The sequence below is a fragment of the Ovis aries genome, chromosome 16 (genome assembly GCF_016772045.2).
Source record: "Ovis aries strain OAR_USU_Benz2616 breed Rambouillet chromosome 16, ARS-UI_Ramb_v3.0, whole genome shotgun sequence".
NCBI classification, from domain to species: domain Eukaryota; kingdom Metazoa; phylum Chordata; class Mammalia; order Artiodactyla; family Bovidae; genus Ovis; species Ovis aries.
In genome coordinates, this window is record NC_056069.1 from 18804838 (window position 1) to 18832788 (window position 27951).

At 39.6% G+C, this 27951-nt stretch overlaps 1 protein-coding gene across 1 annotated transcript in view; it reads left to right on the top strand.

Moving 5' to 3' along the window:
* DEPDC1B (DEP domain containing 1B) overlaps positions 1-27951 on the top strand; it is a 100587-nt gene that overhangs the window by 67514 nt on the left and 5122 nt on the right. The window contains exons 8-10 of the mRNA XM_027980059.3: positions 15261-15427; positions 18070-18246; positions 26807-26992. Coding sequence (XP_027835860.2) covers positions 15261-15427; positions 18070-18246; positions 26807-26992 — 530 coding nt within the window. The remainder of the gene's footprint in view (positions 1-15260; positions 15428-18069; positions 18247-26806; positions 26993-27951) is intronic.

Consider the following 27951-nt stretch of genomic DNA (forward strand, 5'->3'; position numbering starts at 1 on the left):
GGACATATTTTCTGCTGTCTTATTTTGTCTAACTTTCTGTGGTTATGGTTTCTGTTCCACAAGCTGCAGAGTTGTAGTTCTTCTTGCCTCTGCTATCTGTTGCCTAGTGGATGAGGCTGTCTGAGAGGCTTGTTCTGGCTTCCTGGTGGGAGGTGGTAGTTTTGCCTACTGGTGGGTGAGTCTTGTCCCTCTTGGGGGCAGAGCCATGTCAGAGGGTGTGTTTATCTGGAAGTTGTGTGTTCAGGAATACTAAATAGCCCACCTGCTGATGAGTGTGGCTGAATTTCCACCTTGGTGGTTTGGCCTGAGGTGTGCCAGCATTGGAGCCTGGGTTCAGTTGAGGGGGATGAAGTCTTGGTGAGAAAATGGTGGCCTCCAAGAGGGCTTAGACCAATGGGTACTCCCTAGGACTGCTGCCACCACTGTCCTTGCCCATACAGTGAACTGCAGCCACCCCCTGCCTCCACAGGAGACCTTCAGTTCTCACAGGCAAGTCTGGCCCAGGCTCTTATGATAGGTAGATTCCCCCTGGGTCCTGATGAGCATGAGACCCTGTGTGCACCCTCAAAGAGTAGAGTTTCTGTCTCCCCAGTCCTGTGAATTCCGATGATCAAACCCCACTGGCCTTCAAAGCCAGATTCTTAGAAATTCTTCTGTTGCCAGATCCCCAGACTGGGAAGCTTTACATGGACCTCACAGTTTTCACTCCGGTGGGGGAGCTTCTGTGGTGTAGTATTTTTCAGTTTGTGGGTCACTTACCCGGGATGTATCGGATTTGATTTTATCGTGTCCCTGCTGCCATCTTGTTGTGGCTTCTTCTTTGTCTTTCGATGTAGGGTATCTTCTGGGGTAGGTTCCAGCATTTATTGTTGATGTTTGTTCAGCAGTTAGTTGTGATTTTGGTGTTTCCATAAGAAGAGATGAGCTCATGTCCTTCCACTCCGCCATTTTCTCTCCTCTCCCCATATGGAAAATTTGAACTTGTTGTAAGTGATATTGAACCATTATTCTCTGTAACCTAATAACACAGCTAACATCCTTTCAAATTTATTTTTATTTTGAGTTCTGGCTCTTCTGAAGATGACTTTGATGGTTGAGGACATCAAATCTGGTTGAGCAGAGACACATGGGTCACCACTGGATATGCTCTGTGTATAGTCTAAATGACAGGAGGCTTGCACTGCATCCTAGACTTGTGATATAACTTCTTTGGTTCTTGACACCCCTGAAATTGGCAGGGTCAGTTGGAAGCTTGGTGGAAGCTGACTGAAAAAATTCTCATTTGAGCAACTGGCTTCTAGAAAATCAAATGGAAGGTGTTTTAAAATGTATGAAATCCAATTTGAATCAGTTATATTTGTGATGTCATTTGTCTGTCCCTAACCCCAGTTGCTTATTTTGATCTCATCTAGGATTTGAAGCTGGTTGTTTCTAAATTGATGGCAGAATCAGCCACGATCTAAAATATTACCTATAGAGAGTTTGAGGTGGAGAAGGATGGTTAGAATGGAGAATTTATTATACTTAGGTGTCAGCAATAATAGGCTAATGTGTATAAATGGTAATATATTAACTGTCCCTGATTAGTCATTCTCAAGTGAATATGTTTCAGACACCCTGCACTGAAAACTGTATTTTTTAGATCTTTACATAGTGAAAATGTACGATGTAGTTATGGAAGACCATAATTTGTTTATATGGATAACAGGTTATCTAGTATAGCAATCCTGTTAGAATCTGGGAAAGCCTGTCATATCTAAGTACATGCAAACTAGTTGTGTAGGTTGAATCCCAGAAGGACTGACTCGTTCCTTAAACTTTTTCTTACTTTGATTGAAATAGGATACCCTTAGACAAAATACTTTAAAGTAGGTAATCAGTCTGCTTTGTGTAGAAGCTAATTCTATAGCAGTTTCAATGGAAACGGATTTCTTCTGAGGGTCATTCCTTTGCTTCTTGCATGAAATAATACTAGCTTGTTGCCAGAAATGTGACCCTGAGAACAATCATTGATAGGTGGAATAGGATATTGAAGAGCTCTTAAAGAAAAAAAATGAAAAAAAAGGAAAAAAAAAACATTTTTTGAGGTTTAAGACTTCCTGTTATAATTAAGAAAATGATTTAGTTTGGCTCAGCAGTCTGACCTAACAACATAACTGAATACTAATCTTCTTTTCCAAAATGGCAGTTTCTTGTATCAACATCAGAATTTGGATGATTCTTGAATAGGGTGAATGAGACAGCATAGCAGCCTTTACTTACACTTCACATGCACTCACCTTTCACATGCTCCCTGGAATCCACTGAGTTGTGTAGCTTGCGATAAGTTGGCATACTGAGGAAGAAACAAGACATAAAGGAAGCACAGAAGATCATGGGAGCAAGAAAGCGTGTTTTGGAAAATTGACTGGCTTGTTGTTGTATGTATTAAAAGCTGAGATCTTAGACTATGGGCCAAATGTGTCTCATAAATACATCTGGCTTAACCTGTGTGTTTTAAAAAGAAAATTTAATATAATTAATTGTAGAATGTTAAGAAATGGGAAATTTACGTAAGGATTTATTGTTTGGTTTCATTAAAAAATTGGAAAATCTGGCAGTTTTGGATCTTGAATTTTCAGTAGTATAAGCTGCTTATAGCTGTGTAATGAGCATCTCCACTAGAGGGAGCCAGTGTTTTAGGGACATGAATTCCAATTTACCAAGACTCCAGGGCTCCCTGTTGTTCTCAGATGGTGAAGTCAAGTTCACTTGACCCCTTTTGCTGCTCATTTATTCCGTTTGTCTGCTCCTATAGGCAGGTGGGCTTGTGGCTCCCAATTTATGTGCTAATAGTCCAGAAGGCTGCACAGCCCTTTGCTGTTCCTTTTCTCGTAGAGTTGAAATTTAGAAAGTGCCATTGGAATTCACTAGACTGGTTATCTCGGAGGAGGCAATGGCAACCCATTCCAGTACTCTTGCCTGGAAAATCCCATGGATGGAGGAGCCTGGTATGCTGCAGTCCATGGGATCGCTAGGAGTTGAACACGACTGAGTGACTTCACTTTCACTTTTCACTTTAATGCATTGGAGAAGGAAATGGCAACCCACTCCAGTGTTCTTGCCTGGAGAATCCCAGGAACAGGGGAGCCTGGTGGGCTGCTGTCTATGGGATCGCACAGAGTTGGACATGACTGAAGCAACTTAGCAGCAGACTGGTTATCTAACTCCTGGTGGCTCAGTTGGTAAAGTCTGCCTGCAGTGCAGGAGACCCAGGTTTGATCTCTGGTTCGGGAAGATCCCTTGGAGAAAGAAATGGCAACCTGCTTCCGTATTCTTGCCTGGAGAATTCTGTGGATGGAGGAGCCTGGTGGGCCACAGTCCATAGGGTCACAAAGAGTCTGACGCTACAGAGTAACTACTTTTCACTTTCAGACTACACGTGATCATCTAGCTCAAAGGCTGAGATCTCCCCCTGTGTTGTTTAATCTAGAAATATCCGTGAAGATAGGTTTTCTGCTTTTTGATTCTTGTGTATAGTGACTTGCAGAGATCCTCTGGAGCTGTGTGCCATCTCTCTTTGTCCCCATGCTTCAGATGGTCTCAAGGTCCTTATCCCATGGTAATCCTTAGGGAAAAACAGTTCTTTTTTTCAGAGAGTGCCTATTTGGTGCACTTGACCAGAGAGAGGGGCTCTTGCCCACGCTAGTCCAAAGTTCTTGCCGGTGCTTTCTGCTGTCAGGTCCCAGGGCTTATGGCCCAAGCTTTTGAAATTGCCAGTGGGCCAAGTAAGCATACTGAATCACCTCCAAATGTAATGACTACTGTTATGTCAGGACTGTTGGAATAAAGTGAGTTAGGTAGTTCTTAAAGATAGAAATTTAGGCAATGCCTAGACATTCGCTAGCTATAACTAAACACATGCATTATTTATAAGTATACTGGTAATCATCAGAATAATTGACAAAACCTGGGGAACAATTAAGACCTTTTTTAGACTATTCAGCAGGATTAATTCCAGCTGGATTAGAGAATTAAAATTTTAAAATGCAAATCTAAAATAGTTGATATTTATCTGATGTTGGGTTGGGTGAAAGACTTTCTAATCATAAAAGCCAAAGAACTCATAAAAAGTGTTATAGTAGTTTGGGACACTTTTGTCGGAAAGGGGGCGTCATCTTGTTTGTGCATGACTCTGTATCTGCCTTTAAGCCAGTTCGCAAAGGCAACTTGCTTGCTTTTCCTTAAAAGTCTCTGGAGGAATAGTCTAACTTACCGTGTCTCTTTTTAGGCAGAGAGTTCTTTTGTTTTAAAAAAAATTTTTATTTTATATTGCAGCATAGCTGACTGACAATGTTGTGATAGTTTCAGGCTGACAGCCAAGGGACTCAGTCATACACATACATGTATCCACTCTCCCCAAACTCCCCTTCCCATCTCCACTGCCACATAACATTTGTAGGCAGGGAGTTCTTACCAATTGGTGTATAGATTGAATTCTTACAGCTTAGGATAAACCATTTCCTTTTTATACCTCTTCTCAGTGGAAATGAAACTGTGACTTAACTTTATATTCTTTTGGTTGTTCGAAAACTATAGTGAACCCTTCTCAAGTCTCTTGTATTCTCTGGCTGAACAGATATGGTCCACTGACTTTTTAGAAACTCCAGCCCTTCTCAAAAGTATATAAATTTCACTTTCATTTTGATGCTCCCATAAGGAATAGCTTACTGTATATGTTAATGGAATGATCAGGTCTACTTTGCAAAAATGAAAATTTGTGTTCCTAATGATTTGAAAATAGAAATCTAATATCATCTTTGGAGAGTGGGAAGGAGGGTGACAAAGATAGGTGTCACATAAAGCACTGGAGAATTCTGAACCTGTCACTTGGTCATTATGGCCAAAAGCATCACCTAACTTCTAAAACATAGAACATTACAAATTTCCATTGACTTTTATTTTATTACTTTCGTAAGGAGCAGTTGGGTTTCTTTTATTCACTTAGCCCTCCTTAGTTTAGCTAAATAACAGAATGTTTCTCTGATTGAAAAAAGTCTCAGATGAATTGCTTAAGTAATTTGGCAACTAGTTTATTTTTTCATTATTTTATTCTTATTTCACCAATGGAAACATAAAGCTCAGGTGACTTATTGGTTTGTTGACCTAGTTGTACCCACTCTGGTAAATTGCTCTTCTTTTCTGGGCCTGTTTTCTCATTGTGATAAATAGCAATAATGCCTATCATACTTATGGGTAGGAAAATATGGAACTTAAAGTGATGGGTAACACATTTTCTATTAGGTATTTTTTGTTTGTTTCACTTTGAAAACTACAAAGTGTTGGAACAATGCATAAGTTGAGATAGGATAATCATATGTTGCTATCTAGCCATGTCTTCTCTCAAATGATAGGAAGATTTTTTTATGTAAAACTATTTGTGATAGAGCTTTATAGTCTATAATTAGGATAAGCACTATTATATCATTCTGAAGTGGCAGTAACAAGTTACCTCTGAGGCTATAGAAGGTCCTTGTTATTTTCTCAAGAGAAGGAGGATTCAGTGATTTTGTGATGATGAGATTTTAGAAATAATGAAAGATGAAAAAAATTACTCTTTTAGTTTTTATTTAGTAAAATGAGATGAGTCCAAAGAATAAAATAGCTAAAGCATTGAAACTCTTTTGAACCTTAAACAAAAATCAAGAAGCTCTTTGAAATCAGTGAGTACTTCAAGTACTTGTTGAAGATGTCTCAAGTTCAGCTGTAGACTGTCATGGATATTTGAAAGCTAAATTCTCTTGCAAAAAGACTAGGTAATGGTTAGCAATGAGAGAGAAGTTAGGAAATAGAAACAGACAGCTCAAATGAAAGAGTTTTTGGAAATTTGAGTATTCCTACATGTATTTGAACTAAGAAAAGCAGTACAGAGCACTCCAAGATTCAAAGGCAGAACTGAAAATGTTGACATTTGAACAGATTGAAAAATAATGTCCTTGGGACAGGATGCCCAGAAGGACTTAAATATTACAGAGATATCAAATCTTCTCTTTGATCACATCTTTAGCACTTCATGGATCCCCTATCCATGAGGATTTTCAGTTCTTATCTTCAACTCAGATCTACCTCCTAAATTCAAGACTAGAATATCTATTTGACTTTTGACTGTGTATTCCTGGATATTTGTTATATGAAGACCTCAGTTCAGATTTAGTAGTTCATAGGCCATTGTTTGGAGAAGGCAATGGCACCCCACTCCAGTACTCTTGCCTGGAAAATCCCATGGACGGAGGAGCCTGGTAGGCTGTAGTCCATGGGGTCATGAAGAGTCGGACATGACTGAGTGACTTCACTTTCACTTTTTACTTTAATGCATTGGAGAAGGAAATGGCAACCCACTCCAGTGTTCTTGCCTGGGGAATCCCAGGGACGGGAGAGCCTGGTGGGCTGCTATCTGTGGAGTCAGAGACGACTGAAGCAACTTAGCAGCAGCAGCAGCAGGCCATTGTTTCAGAAACTATCATTTTGGATATGAATTCTATATAGTAGAACAGCATTTAAAAAAAAACAGATAAACCCATAGAATAGTGTATAAAATGTCAGAGTGCACTGTATAAAATAAGAATAGGCATGTTTATAAACTTTTTTGTCTTAAATACCTATGTATTTGTATATATATTATTGTGGTATAAGATGTATTTCTTAATTTTAGTTGTAGTAAAACATTTTTGGAAAAAACTACTCTAAATTTCATCTCTACCTACCTACATAGTAAGATGATTGTGGGGACTTATGTGAGGTTCCCACAATCTTATGTGATTGTCCCCACAGTGTGAAGACTTCTCAGAAAATATTGTTCAGATATTATTGGTATTAATAGATAGCTGTGAAAAATGCTTGCCTTTTACACATGGTCTATCCTTTACACATGATTTAAAAAAATCACGATTTGTCCTTTACATTTAGATAAAAATACCTTTTACCTATGGCTCATATTTTATAGGGTTATATTCAGATTTTCATCCCTAATCTTTGTGGGAGGGGAACTGGCAGTCGTTTTTATTTTGAAACCAGCTTCCATTTTGAATTCTCAAGAAAATGGTTTTCTGGACCCTCTTGTAAAAGAGCTAGTTTCAAATATAGCTTCATTGAGAAATTCTCCGTTCTTTTCATTCTCTAATCCTTGCCTCAAGTTGAAGAATGCCATTTTATTTGTCTATCTGTTTATTGAATATTTGTGCATATTCTTTGAACCAACATTTCTGTTTCTATGAATTTATCCTTAGGAAGTAATTGGCTGGTAGACTCAAATTCTTCTCTATCATTGACTAGCTATGTGATTTGGGAAAATAATATAATCTTTTAAGCCTCATTTTCCTTTATATATAAATAAAAATTATAATAGTATCTACCTCATAGAGATTATTATAAAATTAAATGGGCTACGATTAGAGTTTAGAACACTATTAGATTCATAATAAAATGCTTAATAAATGTTAGCTATTTTCATCATCTTTATAAATTAGGTTTATCATTATGAATGTTAGTTGTTCTTAGTTTTAATTTCAATTAAAAATTTTTTTAAATTCGAATATAATTACAATGTTGTGTTAGTTTCTGCTGTACAACAACGTGACTCAGTTGTCTGTGTACATATATCCCCTCCCTCTTGAACGTCCCTCCCACCCCTCTGGGTCATCATGGAGCACCTCGCTGGGCTCCCTCTGCTTGTTTAGCAGCTCCCCACTAGCTGCCCTGTGCACGGCAGAGTACGCATGGCAGTGCTCCTCTCCTAATTCATCTGCCTGCTCCTTCCCCACTGTGTTCACAGGCCCATTCTCCGTTCCGTTTGCATCTCTATTCCTGCCCTATGTTAATATGTGTGTAGAGTATGGTATTAAGTAGAGAGTGAAGTCTTTTAATTGATAATTAATAATTGCTGACCATTCACTTTTAATACCAAATGAAAACCAAGTTAGACTTACTGAGAGGAAGTTGTTAATTACATATTTAAGGGATTCACAGGTTTGAATCTTAGCTATGAAAAAGGCTAAAGGTCTTAACTACTTTGGGCTTTGGTTTTGTTTGCAAAATGGGGCAATATTTCCTACGTTACAGGATAGTCAAAATGATTAAATGTGAACAGATAAAATTGCTAAATATATAGTAACTGGGGCCTAGAAGGCATTCAGTAATGTTCAGTCTTCCAAGATAGGGGAGCAGAATTTTCAAAATCTCATTTGATTGTTAAACAGACAAAATAGCGGTATAACTGATCTCCCAAGTATTTTTAGTCACATAATATACTAAATTTAGCACCTATAGTGTTCTTGACATCAGAGCAGAAAATAAAAATTATATACTTGCCATACAAACTGTGAAAAATTCTTCAAGAGATGGGAATACCAGACCACCTTACCTGCCTTCTGAGAAACCTGTATGAAGGTCAGGAAGCAACAGTTAGAACTGGACATGGAACAACAGACTGGTTCAAAATTAGGAAAGGAGTACGTCAAGGCTGTATATTGTTGCTGTGCTTATTTAACTTATATGCAGAGTACATCATGCGAAATGCCGGGCTGGATGAAGCACAAGCCAGAATCAAGATTACCGGGAGAAATATCAATAACCTCAGATATGCAGATGACACCACCCTTAAGGCAGAAAGTGAAGAGGAACTAAAGAGCCTCTTGATGAAAGTGGAAGAGAACACAAATAGATGGGGAAACAGTGGCTGACTTTATTTCCTTGGGCTCCAAAATCACTGCAGATGGTGACTGCAGCCATGAAATTAAAAGACACTTGCTCCTTAGAAGAAAAGCTATGGCCAACCTAGACAACATATTAAAAAGCAGAGACATTTACTTTGCTCAGAAAGGTCCATCTAGTCAAAGCTATGGTTTTTCCAGTAGTCATGTATGGATGTGAGAGTTGGATCATAAAGAAAGCTGAGTGCTGAAGAATTGATGCTTTTGAACTGTGGTGTTGGAGAAGACTCTTGAGAGTCCTTTGGACTGCAAGGAGATAAAACAAGTTAATCCTCGAGGAAATCAACCTGAATATTCATTGGAAGGACTGATGCTGAGGCTGAAACTGCATTTCTTTCACTACCTGATGTGAAGAACTGACTCATTTGAAAAGACCCTGATGCTGGGAAAGATTAAAGGCAGTGAGAAGGGGACAACAGAGGACACAATGGTTGGATGGCATCACTGACTCAATGGACGTGAATTTGAACAAGCTGTAGAAGTTGGTGAAGGACAGGGAAGCCTGGCATGCTGCAGTCCATGGGGTTGTGAAGAGTTGGACATGACTGAGCAACTGAACTGAACTGATACTTGACAGAATCAAGCCTTGAAGTGTGTAAAGTCTTCCTGAATTATGTATTTAATTTTAATAAACATACAGATATTCTCGTACATTGTGAATAAAAGAATATTGTTCAAAATTTTGGACACACTTTTATAGTATTGTTTTTGTAACCTTCACAGTACCCCTGTGAGGTTGGTATTAGTATTATTGCCATTTCCAGATGAGGAAAATCTCAGTGGACCATAAAAGTTGAGTAGTTTTTCCAAAGTCGTTTGGTTCTATATCATTTACCATTCTCCTTACATCTCCACTTTCCTAATGTTGAGTATATAAGTGACAGGGCTTTTGGCCACCTGATGCAAAGAGCTGACTCATTTGAAAAGACCCTGATGTTGGGAAAGATTGAGGGCAGGAGGAGAAGGGGACGACAGAGGATGAGATGGTTGGATGGCATCACCAACTCAATGGACATGGGTTTGGGTGGACTCCAGGAGTTGGTGATGACAGGGAGGCCTGGTGTGCTGCGGTTTCTTGGGGTCGCAAAGAGTCGACATGACTGGGTGACTGAACTGAACTGAATGTTTTGAATAATTTCTGCAACTTGTTCAAGCTCCAGCTTCTCCACTTAAAAGCTGTGTGACTTGGCCTTAGTCCAGTATGACTGGTGTCCTAATAAAAAGAGGAGATTAATTTTAGACACAGACTGAGGGATGACATGGAGGTCAGAACAAGAAATCAGCCATCTGTAAGCCACAGAGAGAGCCCTCAGGAGAAACCATACCTACTGAAACCTTGGTCATAGTTTCTAGCCTCCAAAACTGAGAGAAAAAAATCTGTTGTTTAAGCCACCCAGTCTGTGATATATTGTTATGGCAGCACTAGCAAACTAATATAAAGCAATTATATAGAGAAAAAGCTCCATGACTTAGCATGGGAATCTCCTTGAATCTGTTGCTGAATACACACTAAGCTGTGCATCTCTAGGGTGATAGTCCTCAAAATAGGGCAAATCATAACCACAATGAGATACCACTTAACACCCACTAGGATGGCTATATAAAAAAGATGGTTAACAAGTATTAATGAGAATGTAGAGAAATTGGAACCATCATATATTACAGGTGGGAATATAAAATGGCAGAGCCATTTTGTAAAACAGCTCCTTAAAAAGGTAATCATAGAGTTACCATGTGATTCAACAGTTTCACCCTTAGGCACATACCCAAGGCAATTGAAAGTATATGTCACTACAACTTGTACATGAATGTTCATAGCAGCATTACTCGGAATAGTAAAAAAAAAAAAAAAAGTCCGTCAAATGATAAATGCAAAAAAAGCAGTATATTTATACAATGGTCTATTGTTGAGCCATCAAAAGGAATGAAGTACTGTTAACATGCTACAATGTGGGTGAATCTTAAAAACATTCTCAGTGAAAAAAAGCCAGACCCCAAAAAATCACATATTGTATGATTCCATTTATATGAAATATTCAGAACAGGCAAATCTATAGAGACAGAGATTAGTGACTTCCAGGGACTGAGGGAAGGAGAAAATGAGGAGTGACTGCTAATAGCTATGGAGATTTCTTTTTGCAGTGACAAAAACGTTCTAGAATTAAGATGGTGTAATAGGCATAATTTAGTGGGTATACCAAAACCCGTTGAATTGTATATGTGTTTTTTTTTTTTTTTTTAAAGATAATTTCGTAAAAAAAGAAGAAAGAACCAAATTGGACTTTAGGAGTTAAAAAGACTAGCGGTAGAGGGAATTAAACTGAATATAGCCCCATGACATATAGGATAATATCAAGTAGTCCAATTACAGGACTTCCCTGGTGTCTTAGATAGTAAAGAATCTGCCTGCAACCCATGAGACCCAGTAGACTTGGGTTCGATCCTTGGGTTGGGAAGATCCCCTGGAGGAGGGCATAGCAATCCACTCCAGTATTCTTGCCTGGAGAATCCCATGGATGGAGGAGCCTGGCGAGCTACAGTCATAGGGTTGCACAGAGTTGGACGTGACTGAAGCGACTTGGCACAGCACAGTCTAATACACATGTATTTGGAATCCTGGGGGAGGGTTTCCTTCAGAATGGCTCATGTGGCCTTTTGCCATGTCCTGAGCATTCTTGAAGCACTTTATTTTTACCACTACAGGCTCAACTTTTACTTTCTGTCACCAACCCCGGAGTCGGCCATTTCTTTAAGAATTGTTGGTTTCTTTTTATAGGGAATGATACTTATAAGCCAAGATCTAGTGCCAAATATAGGAAATGGCAGCCCACTCCAGTGTTCTTGCCTGGAGAATCCCAGGGACGGGGGAGCCTGGTGGGCTGGCGTCTCTGGGGTCGCACAGAGTCGGACACGGCTGAAGCGACTTAGCAGGAGCAGCAGCAGCAGTGCCAAATGTACTCATTGTTTTTGGTGGTATTGTTCATAGAAAGGAAACATTCTCAAATAGCACTTTAGAAAGTAACCCTACAGGACTTCCATGGTCCCCAGTGAAGTCCAGTGAAGAATCTGCCTGCCTGTGCAGAGGACTCGGGTTCAGTCACTGTTCTGGGAGGAGTCCACGTGCTGCGGGGCAACAAAGCCCATAAGCTGCAGCTACTGAAGTGTGCCGTGGAGCCCGAGCTCTGCTGCAGGAGTAGTGACTGCAGTGAGAAACCCGTGCACCACAACGAAGACCCAGCACAGCAGAAAGAGAGTAACCCTGCAATTTAATTTCTAAATTTTCACCAAAAGTACTGTTTGGAAGGAGGGTGGTATAATAGACATCCATGTGCCCGCCACCTGACCCAGTACATTTTGCAAGGTTGCAAAGATATCCATGTATTTCTGTGTATCTTGAAGCAGAATCACCGAGTTTGATATTCATGTCTTTACTGGTTCTAGCAAATTTCTTTCCAGAGTTGTTCTGGCAATTTACACATCCATTCGTGATATATTCCTATTTGATTGTTTCCTTACCAATCCTTTAATTTTATTAATCTGATGGGTATGAAAAGGAATCTCCTTACTGTTTATTGGTCATGTGGGTTTCTTCTTGAGTAAAATTTTTTTTTTTCTATCCTTTACTCAATTTTTTCCTTTTGATTGTTCTTTTTTGTCATTCTAAAAATACATTCTAGGTACTGATCCTTACGTCTGGCGAATATAATTTCATAGTCTGTGACTTGTCTTTTGATTGTAATCACAAGGTAAAAAGCTTTTATGCTTTACTTTGGTCAGATTAATTTGTATCAAGAAATCTTATATAATAAGGAGTAGATGAGATCATGGGGTGAATGAAATGAACCACCACCTACCACACCAGGGGCCTTCTTGCCTTCCGAAGATCATGTTGTGTATATGGTGGGCTTGGAAGGGAATCCTTTATTATGAGCTTCTTCCAGAAAACCAATCAATTAATTCCAACAAGTACAGCTCTGAATTAGACTGACTGAAAGCAGCACTTGACAAAAAGTGTCCAGAATTAGTCAAAAGAAAATGCATAATCTTCCATCAGGAAGACTTCCTGTTTCTCTGATGACCAGGCAAAAACTGTTACAGTTGGCTGGGAAGTTCTGACTTAGACATCATATTCACCAGACATTGCATCTTTGGATTTCCATTTGTTTTGGTCTTTACAAAATTCTCTTAATGGCAAAAATTTCAATTCCCTGGTAGACTGTAAAAGGCATCTGGAACAGTTTTTTGCTCAAAAAGATAAAAAGTTTTGGGAAGATGGGATTATGATGTTGCCTGAAAAAATGGCAGAAGGTAGCAGAACAAAGTGGCAAGTACGTTGTTCAATAAATTTCTTGGTGAAAATGAGAAGTGTTTCTTTTATTTTTACTTAAAAACCAAAGGAACATTTTAGCTAACCCAATATCTATATCTGTATCTACATACACACATACCTTCTTTATCTGTTCATCCATTGATGGGCACTTCGATTGACGTTGGAATGGAACAGGGGAGCATGCATCTTTTATAAATTAGTGTTTTTGTTTTATTCAGATAAATACCTTAGAGTGGAATTGTAAGATCATATGGTAGTTCTGTTTTTTAATTTTTGAGAGTATCTTCTCCCATTCAGTAATTGGTGTTTTCATTTTGTTGATAGTTTTCTTCACTGTACAAAGGCCTTTTAATTTGATGTAGTTCCATTTGTCTAATTTGCTTTTGTTTTTTGGAGATATACCCCTTCAAATATAATAAAGACTAATGTCAAAGAGCATAATGCTTATTTTCTTCTAGAATTTTATGGCTTCAGGTCTCACATTTTAGTCTTTAGTTGATTTTGAATTTATTTTTATGCATAGTATGAGAGAGTACTCCAGTTTGATTCTTTTGCATTAAGTTGTCCGATTTCCCCAGAAACAATTATTGAAGTGGCTGTCTTTCCCCCATTGTGTGTCATGCCTCCTTTATTGTAGATTAATTGCCCATATAAGTGTGGTTCATTTCTAGGCTCTCTGTTCTGTTCCATTGATCTGTGTGTCTGTTTTTGTTTTAGTACCATACTGGTTTGATGACTGAAGCTTTGTAGTATTGTTTGAAATCAGGGTATACGATACCTCCAGCTTTGTTCTTCCTTCTCAAGATTGATTGAAGCATTCAGAGTCTTATGTGTTTCCATAAAAATTTCCTCTCTAACCTTGTTTCTGACTTGAATATTCTTTGCACTCTGCTCTGTCTTCAGACTACTCTCATTGCTGTTCCTCAAACACTCCGAACATATTCCCTTGTCATAATCTTTGTAATTGCTATTTCTTTCACCTTGAAAATTTGTCTCTGTGATATTTACCAGGCTTGCTCTCATTTTCTTTGGATCTCTGCTCAAATGTCCTTAGAGAGTAACCACCAAAACTCTTGGCGTACTTTCCCATCATTCCGCAGCTCCTTTTCCTTTTTAACTTTTCTTCATACCCAAAGTCCTGTCTAGCATTCAAGACCTTCCAAGGTCTCATCTCTGCCGACCTTTTTAGCTTATTTTCTACTGGGCTCTCACAGCCTATGCTACTGTCCTGCTGAGTGACTTATAGTTTCCCTGATATGCCCCTTGCAGATGTTTCTTGCAGCACCCCTCACGTTTTGCTACTTCGTGGGCCTCTACTTTCATGGTGCACAAGCTCTTCAGAGAGAGCTAGCATTGTTCCTGGCATGTTGTGTGTGGCCAGTAAATATCTGCTGAATGTAAAAGGTGATTTGGTCTCTTAAGTCAGAGACTAGTTGGAACTTGAAAGGGTTGGATATGGATTAATACATTGGTGAAAGCAATTTCATCTCTTTAGAAGGCTTGAAGATGGACAAATACGATTGAAGAGAACATAGTATTAGAATACCCTAATTTTTAGCCAAATCATACTGGCTGAGGAGGGTTGACATGTAACACAATTGAATCAGCACACTTAGCTAGAAAAAATAGCTTAATTAGGAGGAAGGATTATTTGACAGGTGTTATTTAGAAGTAGAGTCTGTGGCAGTGGAATGATCCCAAGAGCATTAGTCTTGTTATTTAGTCCATGAGAGTCAGGAAATATGGTGACTCTGCTCATCATAAGGAAATAGTACAAAAGGGGAGACTTCAGGACAGGGGTGGCACATTCATGTTCTTGCCCATGCTGTCTTGGGTCTCTTACACTATCTGAGTGTTGAGTGTTACATTAGGCTTAACCTGACTGCTCTTGATTCAATGGGAAAGAACTCTATGAAACTTTAGTTTTAACTGTCAAGTTGTGGGAGGGAAAAATGGCTGTTTGTTTTATATATTTGCCGTGCCTAGTTGATGGTTTGTATTTTCTATGCTCATTTGTGAGCAATTAGCAATCTGTAGCAATTAGCCCAGTATAGTTGAACATGTGAATGTGCTTTATATAATTTTAGCAATACATATTTTATAAAAATGTGAACATAATAGAGTCAGGTAGGCTATAGATTTTTAAAGGAGTAAAACCTTTTATTTTTCCTCCCCTAAATCAGGTTTGTTACAGAAAGAGAAAATGGCCATCGAAGCCTTCCAAATTTGCTGCCTCCTCCTGCCCCCTGAAAATAGGAGAAAGTTGCAGCTGTTGATGAGGATGATGGCAAGGATCTGCTTAAATAAGGAGATGCCACCACTGTGTGATGGCTTTGGCACCCGAACACTGGTAGGTTGATATCTGACATCTGAGAGGATTGGGGTTTGGGGGATAAAATTCACTCGAGTCAAGTTTACTAGTTTGGCAACCAGAGGAAAGTACAAGGCAGGCTGCCTTAAAGAGCCATGGCTTGAAATCCGCTCAGGTTGGTATTATTCTTTTGGTCTTAGTGACTTAAAGAACATTTGTTGTTGTTCAGTCCCTTCGTCATGTCCGACTCTCTGTGACCCCATGGACTGCAGTATGCCAGGCTTCCCCTGTCCTTCACTATCTCCTGGAGTTTGCTCAAATTCATGTCCATTGAGTTGGCAATGCTATCTAACCATCTTATCTTCTGACGTCCACTTCTCTTTTGCCTTCAATCTTTTCCAGCATCAGGGTCTTTTCCAGTGAGTCAGCTCTTCACATCAGGTGGCCGAAGTGTTAAAGAACGTGATGAGAAGTAAAGAATGAGTAGGGCTAGACTCTCAGAGTAGAGATAGCTGCATCCTGCCTGCCATCAACACAAAGAGAAGAACGTGTGGCCAGGAAAGGTCACTGGCCTTTCAAGAAACCACATTCTCTCCTTTAGGACAAAAAGGGTTGCAAAGCCCTTGTTACTATAACTAGTAGAATAGATGCACCATACATCATAGATTAAAAAAGGAAGAAATGAAATAGAGTTGGACCAGACAACTTGGAAAGAGAGAGAATATGTGTATCTTTCGGGCTATGATCCAAGGGTCCATGAGTGAGGATATTTCTTAATATATTCTCAATTTTGCCTAAAAAAGTAGGCTGATTTTGATTTCTCCTTTATTATGTCAGCGTGTGTTTTAAAGTAGGGTTTAGGTTTAGAGTTATTTACCAGTAAGTTTTTTAATTTTCCTCGGAAAATACAAAGCAAAATTGATGTCTCATTGGTATACACATCCTTCCCATATGCTGCTGGACCACTGTGTATGTCTGAGGGTTTACTGGCCCACTTTTAGATGTGTTGCACAAGATCAGAGGACCAGTCAGTACCCAGAGAGTGATTCTTAACTCTTTCTGGGTAGGTGGATGTGTAGGTGGGCTAATGGACCTTTCTGAAATGCTAAAGAAGTCTTTGCACCTATTTCCCAGAAGAATATATATATATGTAAAATTTACATACAGTTTCAAGGCATTCCCAAATCCCTGGGGTCTATAGTCCCCAGACAAAGAGTGTCTGTGTGTGTCTCTTCCTCTGTGCATGTATGTGAGTGAAGATAAAGTATCCCCTATAGTAGGTGGATGAAATGAAGTCTTATTAAACAAAATTACCTTATGTCATGTGTATTGGTGTTTTTAAAATTGAAGTATAGTTGATGTACAATTTCAGTTGCAGGTGTACAATATAGTGATTTACAATTTTTAAAGGTTATAGTCCTTTTATAGTTACAAAATATTGGTGATATTTCTTGTGCTTTGCAGTATACACTTGTAGCTTATTTTATACATAAGAGTTTGTAGTTCTTAATCCCATTGCCCTTCTCTCCTTCCCTCTCCACGCTGGTAGCCATGCACTTTTTCCTCTGTCTGTAAATCTTGTTTCTTTTTTGTTGTATTTGTTAGTTGTATGTTTTGGATTCCACATGTAAGTGATATCATACAGTATTTGTCTTTCTCTGCCTGACTTATTTACATGCTGATTGGTTTTGAGATAAGATTGTCAGCAATAAAATTTGTAGGAAAAGGGGAAAAAAATCCATCATCCTAAAGGAGATCAGTTTTGGGTGTTCATTGGAGGGACTGATTTTGAAGCTGAAACTCCGATACTTTGGCCGCCTGATGTGAAGAGCTGACTCATTTGAAAAGACCCTGATGCTGGGAAGGATTGAGGGCAGGAGGAAAAGGGGATGACAGAGGATGAGATGGTTGGATGGCATCACCGACTCAATGGACATGGGCTTGGGTAAACTCTGGGAGTTGGTGATGGACAGGGAGGCCAGGCGTACTGTGTTTCGTGGGTTCACAAAGAGGTGGACACGACTGAGCGACTGAACTGAACTGAAAGGATTGTATTAAGAATGGAGTAGTTAAAATGAATTCTGTGGAAGCAACTGCTATATTTTTTATATTTCATTACTTAATGCACTTCTGATGGTTTTGTTCAAAGATGATTGTCAGTGCGCTTACAAAATCCTGGAGAAAAGAACAGTTAACTAGGAAAAACTATAATGTTTGAAGCACACAGATTGTGCTAGCAGATTTTTAAGTAAAATAATAATGAAATTAGGATATTATTAGGCTAAATGGTTATAAAGTACTTTGAACTTAAGAGTGCTACATGGATTCAAGTCACGATGGTGATAATAATTTTCAGAACTTGTTTAATACATATTTAAAACATCTATAAAAGGAGATGTCTTTAAAAACTGCTCAGACAAGCATCTCTGCTAAGTCCCTGTGAGATGTGAGGCACATTCTGTTCATGATGGTTGATGAGATTACCCTATCTGAGATGACCAGGTGTGTCCATGTGACAGGTAAGATGGGCACTCTGTGCTGTGGGTCATTTCTCACTGACTAGTCAGTTACTTTTTTGCAAAATAGTTCAGAGCAGGTAAAAAACCAAACCAAACCAAAATCCTCATCTTGTGTTTATTTAAAAATGTACTCCCTTAACCTGTTTTTTTTTTTTTTTAAAGATGGTTCAGACATTTTCCCATTGCATCTTGTGTTCCAAAGATGAAGTGGACTTGGATGACTTACTAGCTGCTAGGTTGGTGACATTTCTGATGGACAATTACCAAGAGATTCTGAAAGTCCCTTTGGCCTTGCAGACCTCCATAGAGGAGCGTGTGGCCCATCTACGAAGAGTCCAGGTAAAGGAAGGGGTGTTACCAGTCCTATAAAATTGCCTGCAAAAAGTCATGTACATTTGCTAGGCTTCTTGGCATTTTGTGTTAATGAAGATTCAGTTAATTTGTACAAAGTGCTTACAACTGGACTTGGTACATCGTAGGCACTGCATGTGTTTGTTCTTGCCTTTGAGAAATATATGGAATACCCACGAGGTTTTGTGGTGTCAGTCAATGCTGCATACTTTTGTTTGCAAATTCCTTCAATGGGTTTGTTCAGACTCTGCATATACTTCCTGATGGAAGTGATTTATGTGGAATAATGCCTTGATTCCGAGTAGCCTTGCCACCTAGACACTATTTTTTGAATGAGAAAGCTGAGGCACAGAGAACTTAGGTTATTTGTCCAAGGTTACAGAGCTAAGATTCACACTGATGAACTCATTCTGCAGAATCAGTGCTCTGAACTACCCTGCCGTACTGCCTTGCCGTAAGCCATAGAGTGGTAGAAGAACTCACCTGGCTTCAGAGCCACAGGACCTGGGCCAGACCCCTGGCTCCCCACTTGCCTGATTGTTTGGTTCTGAGCAAGTTTCTTAACCTCTCTGGATTTCAGTTTCTGCAAGTGTTGAAATAGTCCATACCTACTCTATGAAGTTGTTGTAAAGAGTAGATGCTGCATTATAAAACCCTTGGCACAGATGTCTGTCATATGGCAAATGCTTTTTCAAAGGTAGCTATTTTTATTGTTTTTATTGTCATTGTGGTTACTATATTAAAATGATGCAAAAGAACTATAGTGTATTACTATCATGTGGGCCCCACAGTAGAGTTTGTATGTCAGCCTGTGGGAGCAGGAACTCTGGGTAAAGGCAGGCAGAAGGTCTGCTTGGCTCCTTCTGAATGACTGGATCTCTTTTTCATTAAGCATTTTTTGAGGCTCCACAAATAAAGACCAGTGAACTGCTATCCCCCAAAGTATCATTAAATAATTATCTGTTTTTTAATGTGCAATTTAAGAATTAAAATCAAAGGTTTTTTTTTTTTTTCTATTTTTTGGTAATTACCAACCTAATACATTGAAAGAATTTGGAAAATATAGAAAAGACACCCAAAATATCAGAGTAACTCTAAATGTTGAGTCAGTGTTAGAGTCTTTTTAGATGTTTTTCTATTTCCCCTTCTCCCTCCTTTCCTTCCATCTCTCCTTCTTTTATTCCTCTTTTATAACTTATTTTATAAGAAAGTTACCTACTTTCTCTTAACAATACAGCAAGAAAAGTTTCCACATCATTAAATCCCAAAATGGCCAGGAGCACAGACTCAAGCTAAACAGTATTTGAATTTCTGATGTGCCCTTTATTAGCTGTGTGACTATGGCATGTTTTCTAATGTCTCTTGGGGCTTCCCTGGTAGCTTAGCTGGTAAAGAACCCGCCTGCAATGCAGGAGACCCCAGTTTGATTCCTGGGTCGGAAAGATGCCCTTGAGGAGGGATAGGCTGCCCACTCCCATTCTTGGGTTTCCCTGGTGGCTCAGATGGTAAAGAATCCACCTGCAGTGTGGGAGACCTAGGTTTGATCTCTGGGTTGGGAAGATACCCTGGAGGAGGACACGGCAACCGATTCCAGTATTCTTGCCTGGAGAATCCCCATGGACAGAGGAGCCTGGCGGGCTGCACTCCATAGGGTCATAGTCAGACACGACTGAGCAACTAAGGACACACACACATAACGTCTCTCAGCTTTAGCATCTGTCTCAACATTTCTCATCCGTAAAATGGGATAACAATAGTTAATACCTACCTCTAGGGCTATTTTGAGGATTGAATGGTTTAACACATATGAAGTGCTTAGAATAATGTTTATCACATAGTTAGCCCTCATTTAGTACTGCTGTTGTTATTATCAACATTATTGTTAGATTATTCCATAATATCATTATAATTAGTAATATTCTATAATATTATAATTAGTAATATTCCGTAATAGAGATATGCCATATTTTATTTAAGTGGTTTTCTTTGCTTTAGTATTTAGATGGTTTTCATTTGTTTTCTATTTTGCAAGCATTATAACAATAACTTTTTTATAGCTAAGTTTTTTTCTTGTTTAGCTCCTCTGATTATTTTCTAGGAATAAATTCCTAGGCATGGCATTGGGTGGTCAAAGATCATGAATGTGTGTTAAGCATTGATTGCATACTGTCAAATTTCTGTTTTGAGTGATTGTTCCAGTTTGCATTCCCATTGTTGGTAAGAAAATATTCATTTCTTTACACCCCTGCCTACTGTGGGTATTAATAAATAATACATAATAACATACATACCTTTGTCATTTGAATGAGTGAAAGTGTAATCTTACTGTTGTTTTAGTTTAATCTCCCACCTCCCCTTGATATTTTATGAGCCAAACTTTAAAAAAAAAAAAAAAAAGGAAAACGTAATAACTTTCACTGTGTTTCTGCAAGCAACACTGCAGGCAGTGACTCTGTTGCTCTGTGTCTTGGACTTGTGTGTTCACACCGCACAAGTGGGTGTTGTAGGAACTTAGCCCTGTGAGCCCTTCTCTGTCAGCTGAGGAGCAGAAGGCTGAGAGGTGATGAACTTAACTGCAGAGCAGCGTGATCCTATGAAGGGGCACAGTAACTATCTGATTGTCCAGTTACATTTTCTCTCTTAGAAGCACACACTCAAATGGCCAAACAGTTGTTTTTGCCCTCCGAATCTATAGATCACTGTTCTCTCACACAGGCCTCTCTGTCATATAACATTTGGGGTAGTGCCTTTCTGAAAGTGAAGTGTTACCTGGACTGTTCTGGTGAATTGTTTGGGGCAGTTTCATGGTTGACCCTGGGATAGATAAGCAGTGAGATCTGCATTGTTTTTGACACCTGCCTTCTGTTGGCCTCGTCTGTAACCCTCTTCCTCTGTTGTTTTTCTCATTTCCTGGGCTTCAGCCTGGCACATTATACTTGGGCCTCACCGTTTATTCTGGCTCTTCTGGTGCTTTTTCTGGACTTCCTGGTTCAAATAAAAATTAAGTGTTGTGTGTGTGCCCCTTTTCCTTATGGGTCTGTTCTCTCTCTCTCTCCTTGTCTAAATGACCTGGTAAACTGGTGCCAAGGCATGGAATGTACTTGATGAAATAACCCTTCTTGGCAACACATTTATTTTTAACTGTGGCTTCTGGAAAAAAAAATCTTAAACCAAAGATGTGAATGTAATGGTAGGAATCTTATCCACCACAGAAGAACAATAGGTGAGAGAGAGATATATATATATGTATATTGGTGCTATATTTTTGAGAAGATGAACTTCTTGGACTCTGAAGTTAAGTGGTTTTAATGCATGTTTTTATCTTCCTATTTTATAGATCTTGGTGCCTTCTCCCTCCATGTCTCCCTTCTCCCTTTTGCCCTGTGCAGTGTCTGCACATTTGTTTTCACTTGTTTGCTACTGTGAACGTGTTTGGAGATGGGTGGGTGCAGTACTCTCCTGTCCACAACGTCTGGGCTAGAACTTGTGCCTCTGCCCGTCCCCAAGCGATGGGGGAGTAGACTCTGCAGATGTGAGAAGAACTTGCATAGTTCATCTTGTGTGTTTGGAATCATTTTAGTCAATGTGTTTATTACTTTATGTGTAAATTTCAGATCTTATTAGTAGAGGGCACAAGGTTTATTTGCTTATGAAAATGGCTTTTAGGTTTAAAGAGGCAAAAACTCTTGTTTAAAACTGTGGCTTATATGAATTTTTTTGACATTATGGAAGGACTTTTCTTTTTTATAAATTCATTTTATTTATTTTTTAATTTTTAAATTTATTTATTTTTAATTGAAAGATAATTGCTTTACAGCATTGCATTCAGTTCAGTTCAGTTCAGTCGCTCAGGCGTGTCCGACTCTTTGCAACCCCATGAATCGCAGCACGCCAGGCCTCCCTGTCCATCACCAACTCCCAGAGTTCACTCAGACTCACATTGATTGAGTCAGTGATGCCATCCAGCCATCTCATCCTCTGTCGTCCCCTTCTCCTCCTGCCCCCAGTCCCTCCCAGCATCAGAGTCTTTTCCAATGAGTCAACTGTTTGCATGAGGTGGCCAAAGTATTGGAGTTTCAGCTTAAAGCCAACTTTTTTTCACTCTCTTCTTTCACTTTCATCAAGAGGCTTTTTAGTTCCTCTTCACTTTCTGCCATAAGGGTGGTGTCATCTGCATATCTGAGGTTATTGATATTTCTCCCGGCAATCTTGATTCCAGCTTGTATTTCTTCCAGTCCGGCATTTCTCATGATGTACTCTGCATAGAAGTTAAATAAGCAGGGTGACAATATACAGCCTCGACGTACTACTTTTCCTAGTTGGAACCAGTCTGTTGTTCCATGTCCAGTTCTAACTGTTGCTTCCTGACCTGCATACAGATTTCTCAAGAGGCAGGTCAGGGGGTCTGGTATGCCCATCTCTCTCAGAATTTTACACAGTTTATTGTGATCCACACAGTCAAAGGATTTGGCATAGTCAATAAAGCAGAAATAGATGTTTTTCTGGAACTCTCTTGCTTTTTCCATAGCCAGCGGATGTTGGCAATTTGATCTCTGGTTCCTCTGCCTTTTCTAAAACCAGCTTGAACATCAGGAAGTTCATGGTTCACGTATTGCTAAAGCCTGGCTTGGAGAATTTTGAGCATTACTTTACTAGCATGTGAGATGAGTGCAACTGTGTGGTAGTTTGAGCATTCTTTGGCATTGCCTTTCTTTGGAATTGGAATGAAAACGGACCTTTTCCACTCTTGTGGCCACTGCTGAGTTTTCCAAATGTGCTGGCATATTGAGTACAGCACTTTCACAGCATCATCTTTCAGGATTTGAAATAGCTCAACTGGAATTCCATCACCTCCACTAGCTTTGTTCGTAGTGATGCTTTCTAAGCCCCACTTAACTTCACATTCCAGGATGTCTGGCTCTAGGTGAGTGATCACACCTAGATTATTTAGGTTGTGAAGCTCTGTTTTGTACAGTTCTTCTGTGTATTCTTGCCACCTCTTCTTAATACCTTCTGCTTCTGTTAGGTCCATACCATTTCTGTCCTTTATCGAGCCCATCTTTGCATGAAATGTTCCCTTGGAATCTCTAATTTTCTTGAAGAGATCTCTAGTCTTTCCCATTCTGTTGTTTTCCTCTATTTCTTTGCATTGATTGCTGAAGAAGGCTTTCTTATCTCTTCTTGCTATTCTTTGGAACTCTGCATTCAGATGCTTATATCTTTCCTTTTCTCCTTTGCTTTTCACTTCTTGTCTTTTCACAGCTATTTGTAAGGCCTCCCCAGACAGCCATTTTGCTCTTTTGCATTTCTTTTCCACAGGGATGGTCTTAATCCCTGTCTCCTGTACAATGTCACGAACCTCATTCCATAGTTCATCAGGCACTCTTAGCTATCAGATCTAGGCCCTTAAATCTATTTCTCACTTCCACAGTATAATCATAAGGGATTTGATTTAGGTCATACCTGAGTGGTCTAGCGGTTTTCCCTACTTTCTTCAATTTCAGTCTGAATTTGGTAATAAGCAATTCATGATCTGAGCCACAGTCGGCTCCTGGTCTTGTTTTTGCTGACTGTATAGAGCTTCTCCATCTTTGGCTGCAAAGAATATAATCAATCTGATTTCGGTGTTGACCATCTGGTGATGTCCATGTGTAGAGTCTTCTCTTGTGTTGTTGGAAGAGGGTGTTTGCTATGACCACTGCATTTTCTTGGCAAAACTCTATTAGTCTTTGCCCTGCTTCATTCTGCATTCCAAGGCCAAATTTGCCTGTTTCCAGGTGTTTCTTGACTTCCTACTTTTGCATTCCATTCCCCTATAATGAAAAGGACATCTTTTTTTCTAAAAGGTCTTGTAGGTCTTCATAGGACCGTTCAGCTTCTTCAGTGCTACTGGTTGGGGCATAGACTTGGATAACTGTGATATTGAATGGTTTGCCTTGGAGATAAACAGAGATCATTCTGTCATTTTTGAGACTGCATCCAAGTACTGCATTTCGGACTCTTTTGTTGACCATGATGGCTACTCCATTTCTTCTGAGGGATTCCTGCCTGCAGTAGTAGATATAATTGTCATCTGAGTTAAATTCACCCATTCTAGTCCATTTTAGTTCACTGATTCCTAGAATGTCGACGTTCACTCTTGCCATCTCTTGTTTGACCACTTCCAATTTGCCTTGATTCATGGACCTGACATTCCAGGTTCCTATGTAATATTGCTCTTTACAGCATCGGACCTTGCTTCTCTCACCAGTCACATCCACAGCTGGGTATTGTTTTTGCTTTGGCTCCATCCCTTCATTCTTTCTTGAATTATTTCTCCACTATTCTCCAGTAGCATATTGGGCACCTACTGACCTGGGGAGTTCCTCTTTCAGTATCCTATCATTTTGCCTTTTCATACTATTTATGGGGTTCTCAAGGCAGGAATACTGAAGTGGTTTGCCATTCCCTTCTCCAGTGGACCACATTCTGTCAGACCTCTCCACCATGACCCACCCATCTTGGGTTGCCCTGCGGGCATGGATTAGTTTCATTGAGTTAGACAAGACTGTAATCCTAGTGTGATTAGATTGACTAGTTTTCTGTGAGTGTGGTTTCAGTGTGTCTGCCCTCTGATGCCCTCTTGCAACGCCTACCATCTTACTTGGGTTTCTCTTACCTTGGGCGTGGGGTATCTCTTTTCGGCTGTTCCAGCATAATGCAGCCGCTGCTCCTTACCTTGGATGAGGGTTATCTCCTCACCACCGCCCTTCCTGACCTTCAACGTGGGATAGCTCCATCAAACATCAGCATGAATCAGCCGTAGGTTTACTTATGTCCCCTCCTACTTGAACGTCCCTCCCACCTCCCTCCCCATCCCACCCCTCTAGGTTGTTACCGAGCCTGTTTGAGTTTCCCACATCATATAGCAAATTCCTGCTGGCTATCTATTTTACGTGTTACTCTTTACATACCTCCTACCGTCTCCTTCTCCTCCCCGTGACAAGCTATGACCATAAGTCTGTTCTCAATGTCTGTGTTTCCATTGCTGCTTTGCAAATAGATTGATCAGTACCATCTTTCTAGATTCCATATATATGTGTTAGTATATGATAATTGTTTTTCTCTTTCTGACTTACTTCACTCTGTATAATAGGCTCTGGGTTCATCCACCTCATTAGGACTGATTCAAATGCATTCCTTTTAATGGCTGAGTAATATTCCATCACATATATATGAACATCTAGGTTGCTTCTATGTCCCAGCTATTGTAAATAGAGCTGCAATGAACATTGGGTTACATGTGTCATTTTGAACTTTGATTTCCTCAGCGTATATACCTAATAGTGAGATTGCTGGGTCATATGGTGGTTTTATTCCTAGTTTTTTAAGGAAACTCCATACTGTTCTCCATAGCGGCAGTATCAATTTGCATTCCCACCAACCGTGCAAGAGAGTTCCATTTTCTTCACACCCACTCCAGCATTTATTGTTTGTAGATTTTTTGATGATGGTCATTCTGACTGGTGTGAGGTGATATCTCACTGTAGTTTTGATTTGCATTTCTCTAATAACGAGCAGTGTTGAGCATCTTTTCATATGTTTACTAGCCATCTGTATGTCTTCTTTGGAGAAATGTCTGTTTAGGTCTTTTGCCCATTTTTTGTTTGCATTGCTTGTTTTTCTGGTATTGACTTGTATGAGTTGCTTGTATACTTTTGAAATTAATTCTTTGTCAGTAGTTTCATTTGCTGTTATTTTTTCTCATCCTGAGGGTTGTCTTTTCACCTTGTTTATAGTTTGCTGTGAAAGCTTTTAAGTTTACTTAGGTCCCACTTGTTTATTTTTTGTTTTATTTTCATTACTTTTGGAGGTGGGTCATAGAGTATCTTTCTGTGATTTATGTCATAGAGTATTCTGCCTATGTTTTCCTCTAGGAATTCTACAGTTTCTGGTCTTACATTTAGGCCTTTAATCCATTTTGAGTTTATCTTTGTGTATGGTGTTAGGAAGTGTTCTAATTTCATTTTTTTACATGTAGCTGTCCAGTTTTGCCAGCACCACTTACTGAAGAGACTAACTTTGCCCCATTGTATGTGTTTGCCTCCTTTGTAAAAAATAAGGAAACCATAGGTGCATGGGTTTATCTCTGAGCTTTCTATCTCGTACCACTGGTCTGTATTTGGTTTTGTGCCAGTACCACACTGTTTTGATGACTATAGCTTTGTAGTATAGCCTGAAGTCAGGAAGGTTGATTTCTCCAGCTCCGTTCTTCTTTCTCAAGGTTGCTTTGGCTATTAGGGGTCTTCTGTGTTTCCATATGAACTGTGAGATTTTTTTGTTTCAGTTTTCTGAAAACTGCCATTGGTAATTTGATAGGGATTGCATTGAATCTGTAGATTACATTTGGAAGTACAGTTATTTTCACAACACTTACTTTTCATTACAGAGTTTTTCCCAGTCAAGTTGAATGTCATAGCATTCCTTCTAGGAGATATGCTGTACTATCTGAACTAATTTTTGTAATTTATTTGAAAATGTACTTTCACTGATAATCCATTTGCCTCAGATAAAATACCCAGGAGCTGACATGGATATTACTTTATCTGCTCCATCATTTTGCCGTCAAATCAGCCCAGAGGAGTTTGAATACCAAAGAGCATATGGCTCCCAGGAACCTCTGGCAGCCTTGTTGGAGGAAGTCATCACAGATGCCAAACTCTCCAGCAAAGAAAAGAAGAAAAAATTGAAGCAGGTAAAAGGGGTATTCTTCCTAAGTCGTTTCTTCTCCCTACCGTTCTTATGTTGTTTTTTCCTTTTTATTCTCTAAGAGATTTCATATGAATCTTATCTTCTGAGACAGAGCAGTTTTGAAAGTATTATTCATTTCATGTATTATTTACACAACTGTGGTCAGTTTTCCAGATCTTTATTCTCCACTGTAGATCTTTTACCATTATTGAGATCCTCATTTATGAGGCTATTCTCTAATATTTGACCTTGGTTTTGATATGTGGTTTGATGTGAATTTATTGTAAGCCCTCTTGGAGGAGGTCACCATTAACCCCACCATAGAGCTGCCAGAACTTACACAGGACTGGGAAGTAGACTCTTGGAGGGCACAGACAGACCATTGTGCACCAGGACCCAGGAGAAAGCCAGCAGTGAGCCCACAAGAAACCCACCCAGACTTGCCTGTGAGTGTCCAGGAGTCTCCAGCGGAGGCGTGGGTTAGTGGTGGCTTGCTGCAGGGTTGGGGGCACTGAGTTGTAGCAGTGCATGCGTGGAATCTTTTGAAGGAGGTGACCATTATCTTCATTACCTCCACCATAGTTTGGCCCCAGGTAGATAGCAGGGAGGGAACACAGTTCCATCTATCAATAGAAAATTGGATTAAAGATTCATGAGCATGGCCCCTCAGAACAAGACCCAGTATCCCCCTCAGTCAGTCTCTCCCATCAGGAAGCTTCTATACGCCTCTTATCCTTCTCCATCAGAGGGCAGACAGAGTGAAAACCACAATCACAGAAAACTAACCAGTCTAAACACATGGACCACAGCCTTGTCTAACTCAGTGAGCCATGCTGTGCAGGGCCACCCAAGACGGACGGGTCATGGTGGAGAGTTCTGACAAAATGTGGTCCACTGGAGAAGGGAATGGCAAATCACTTCTGTATTCTTGCCTTGAAAACCCCATGAACAGTATGAAAAGGC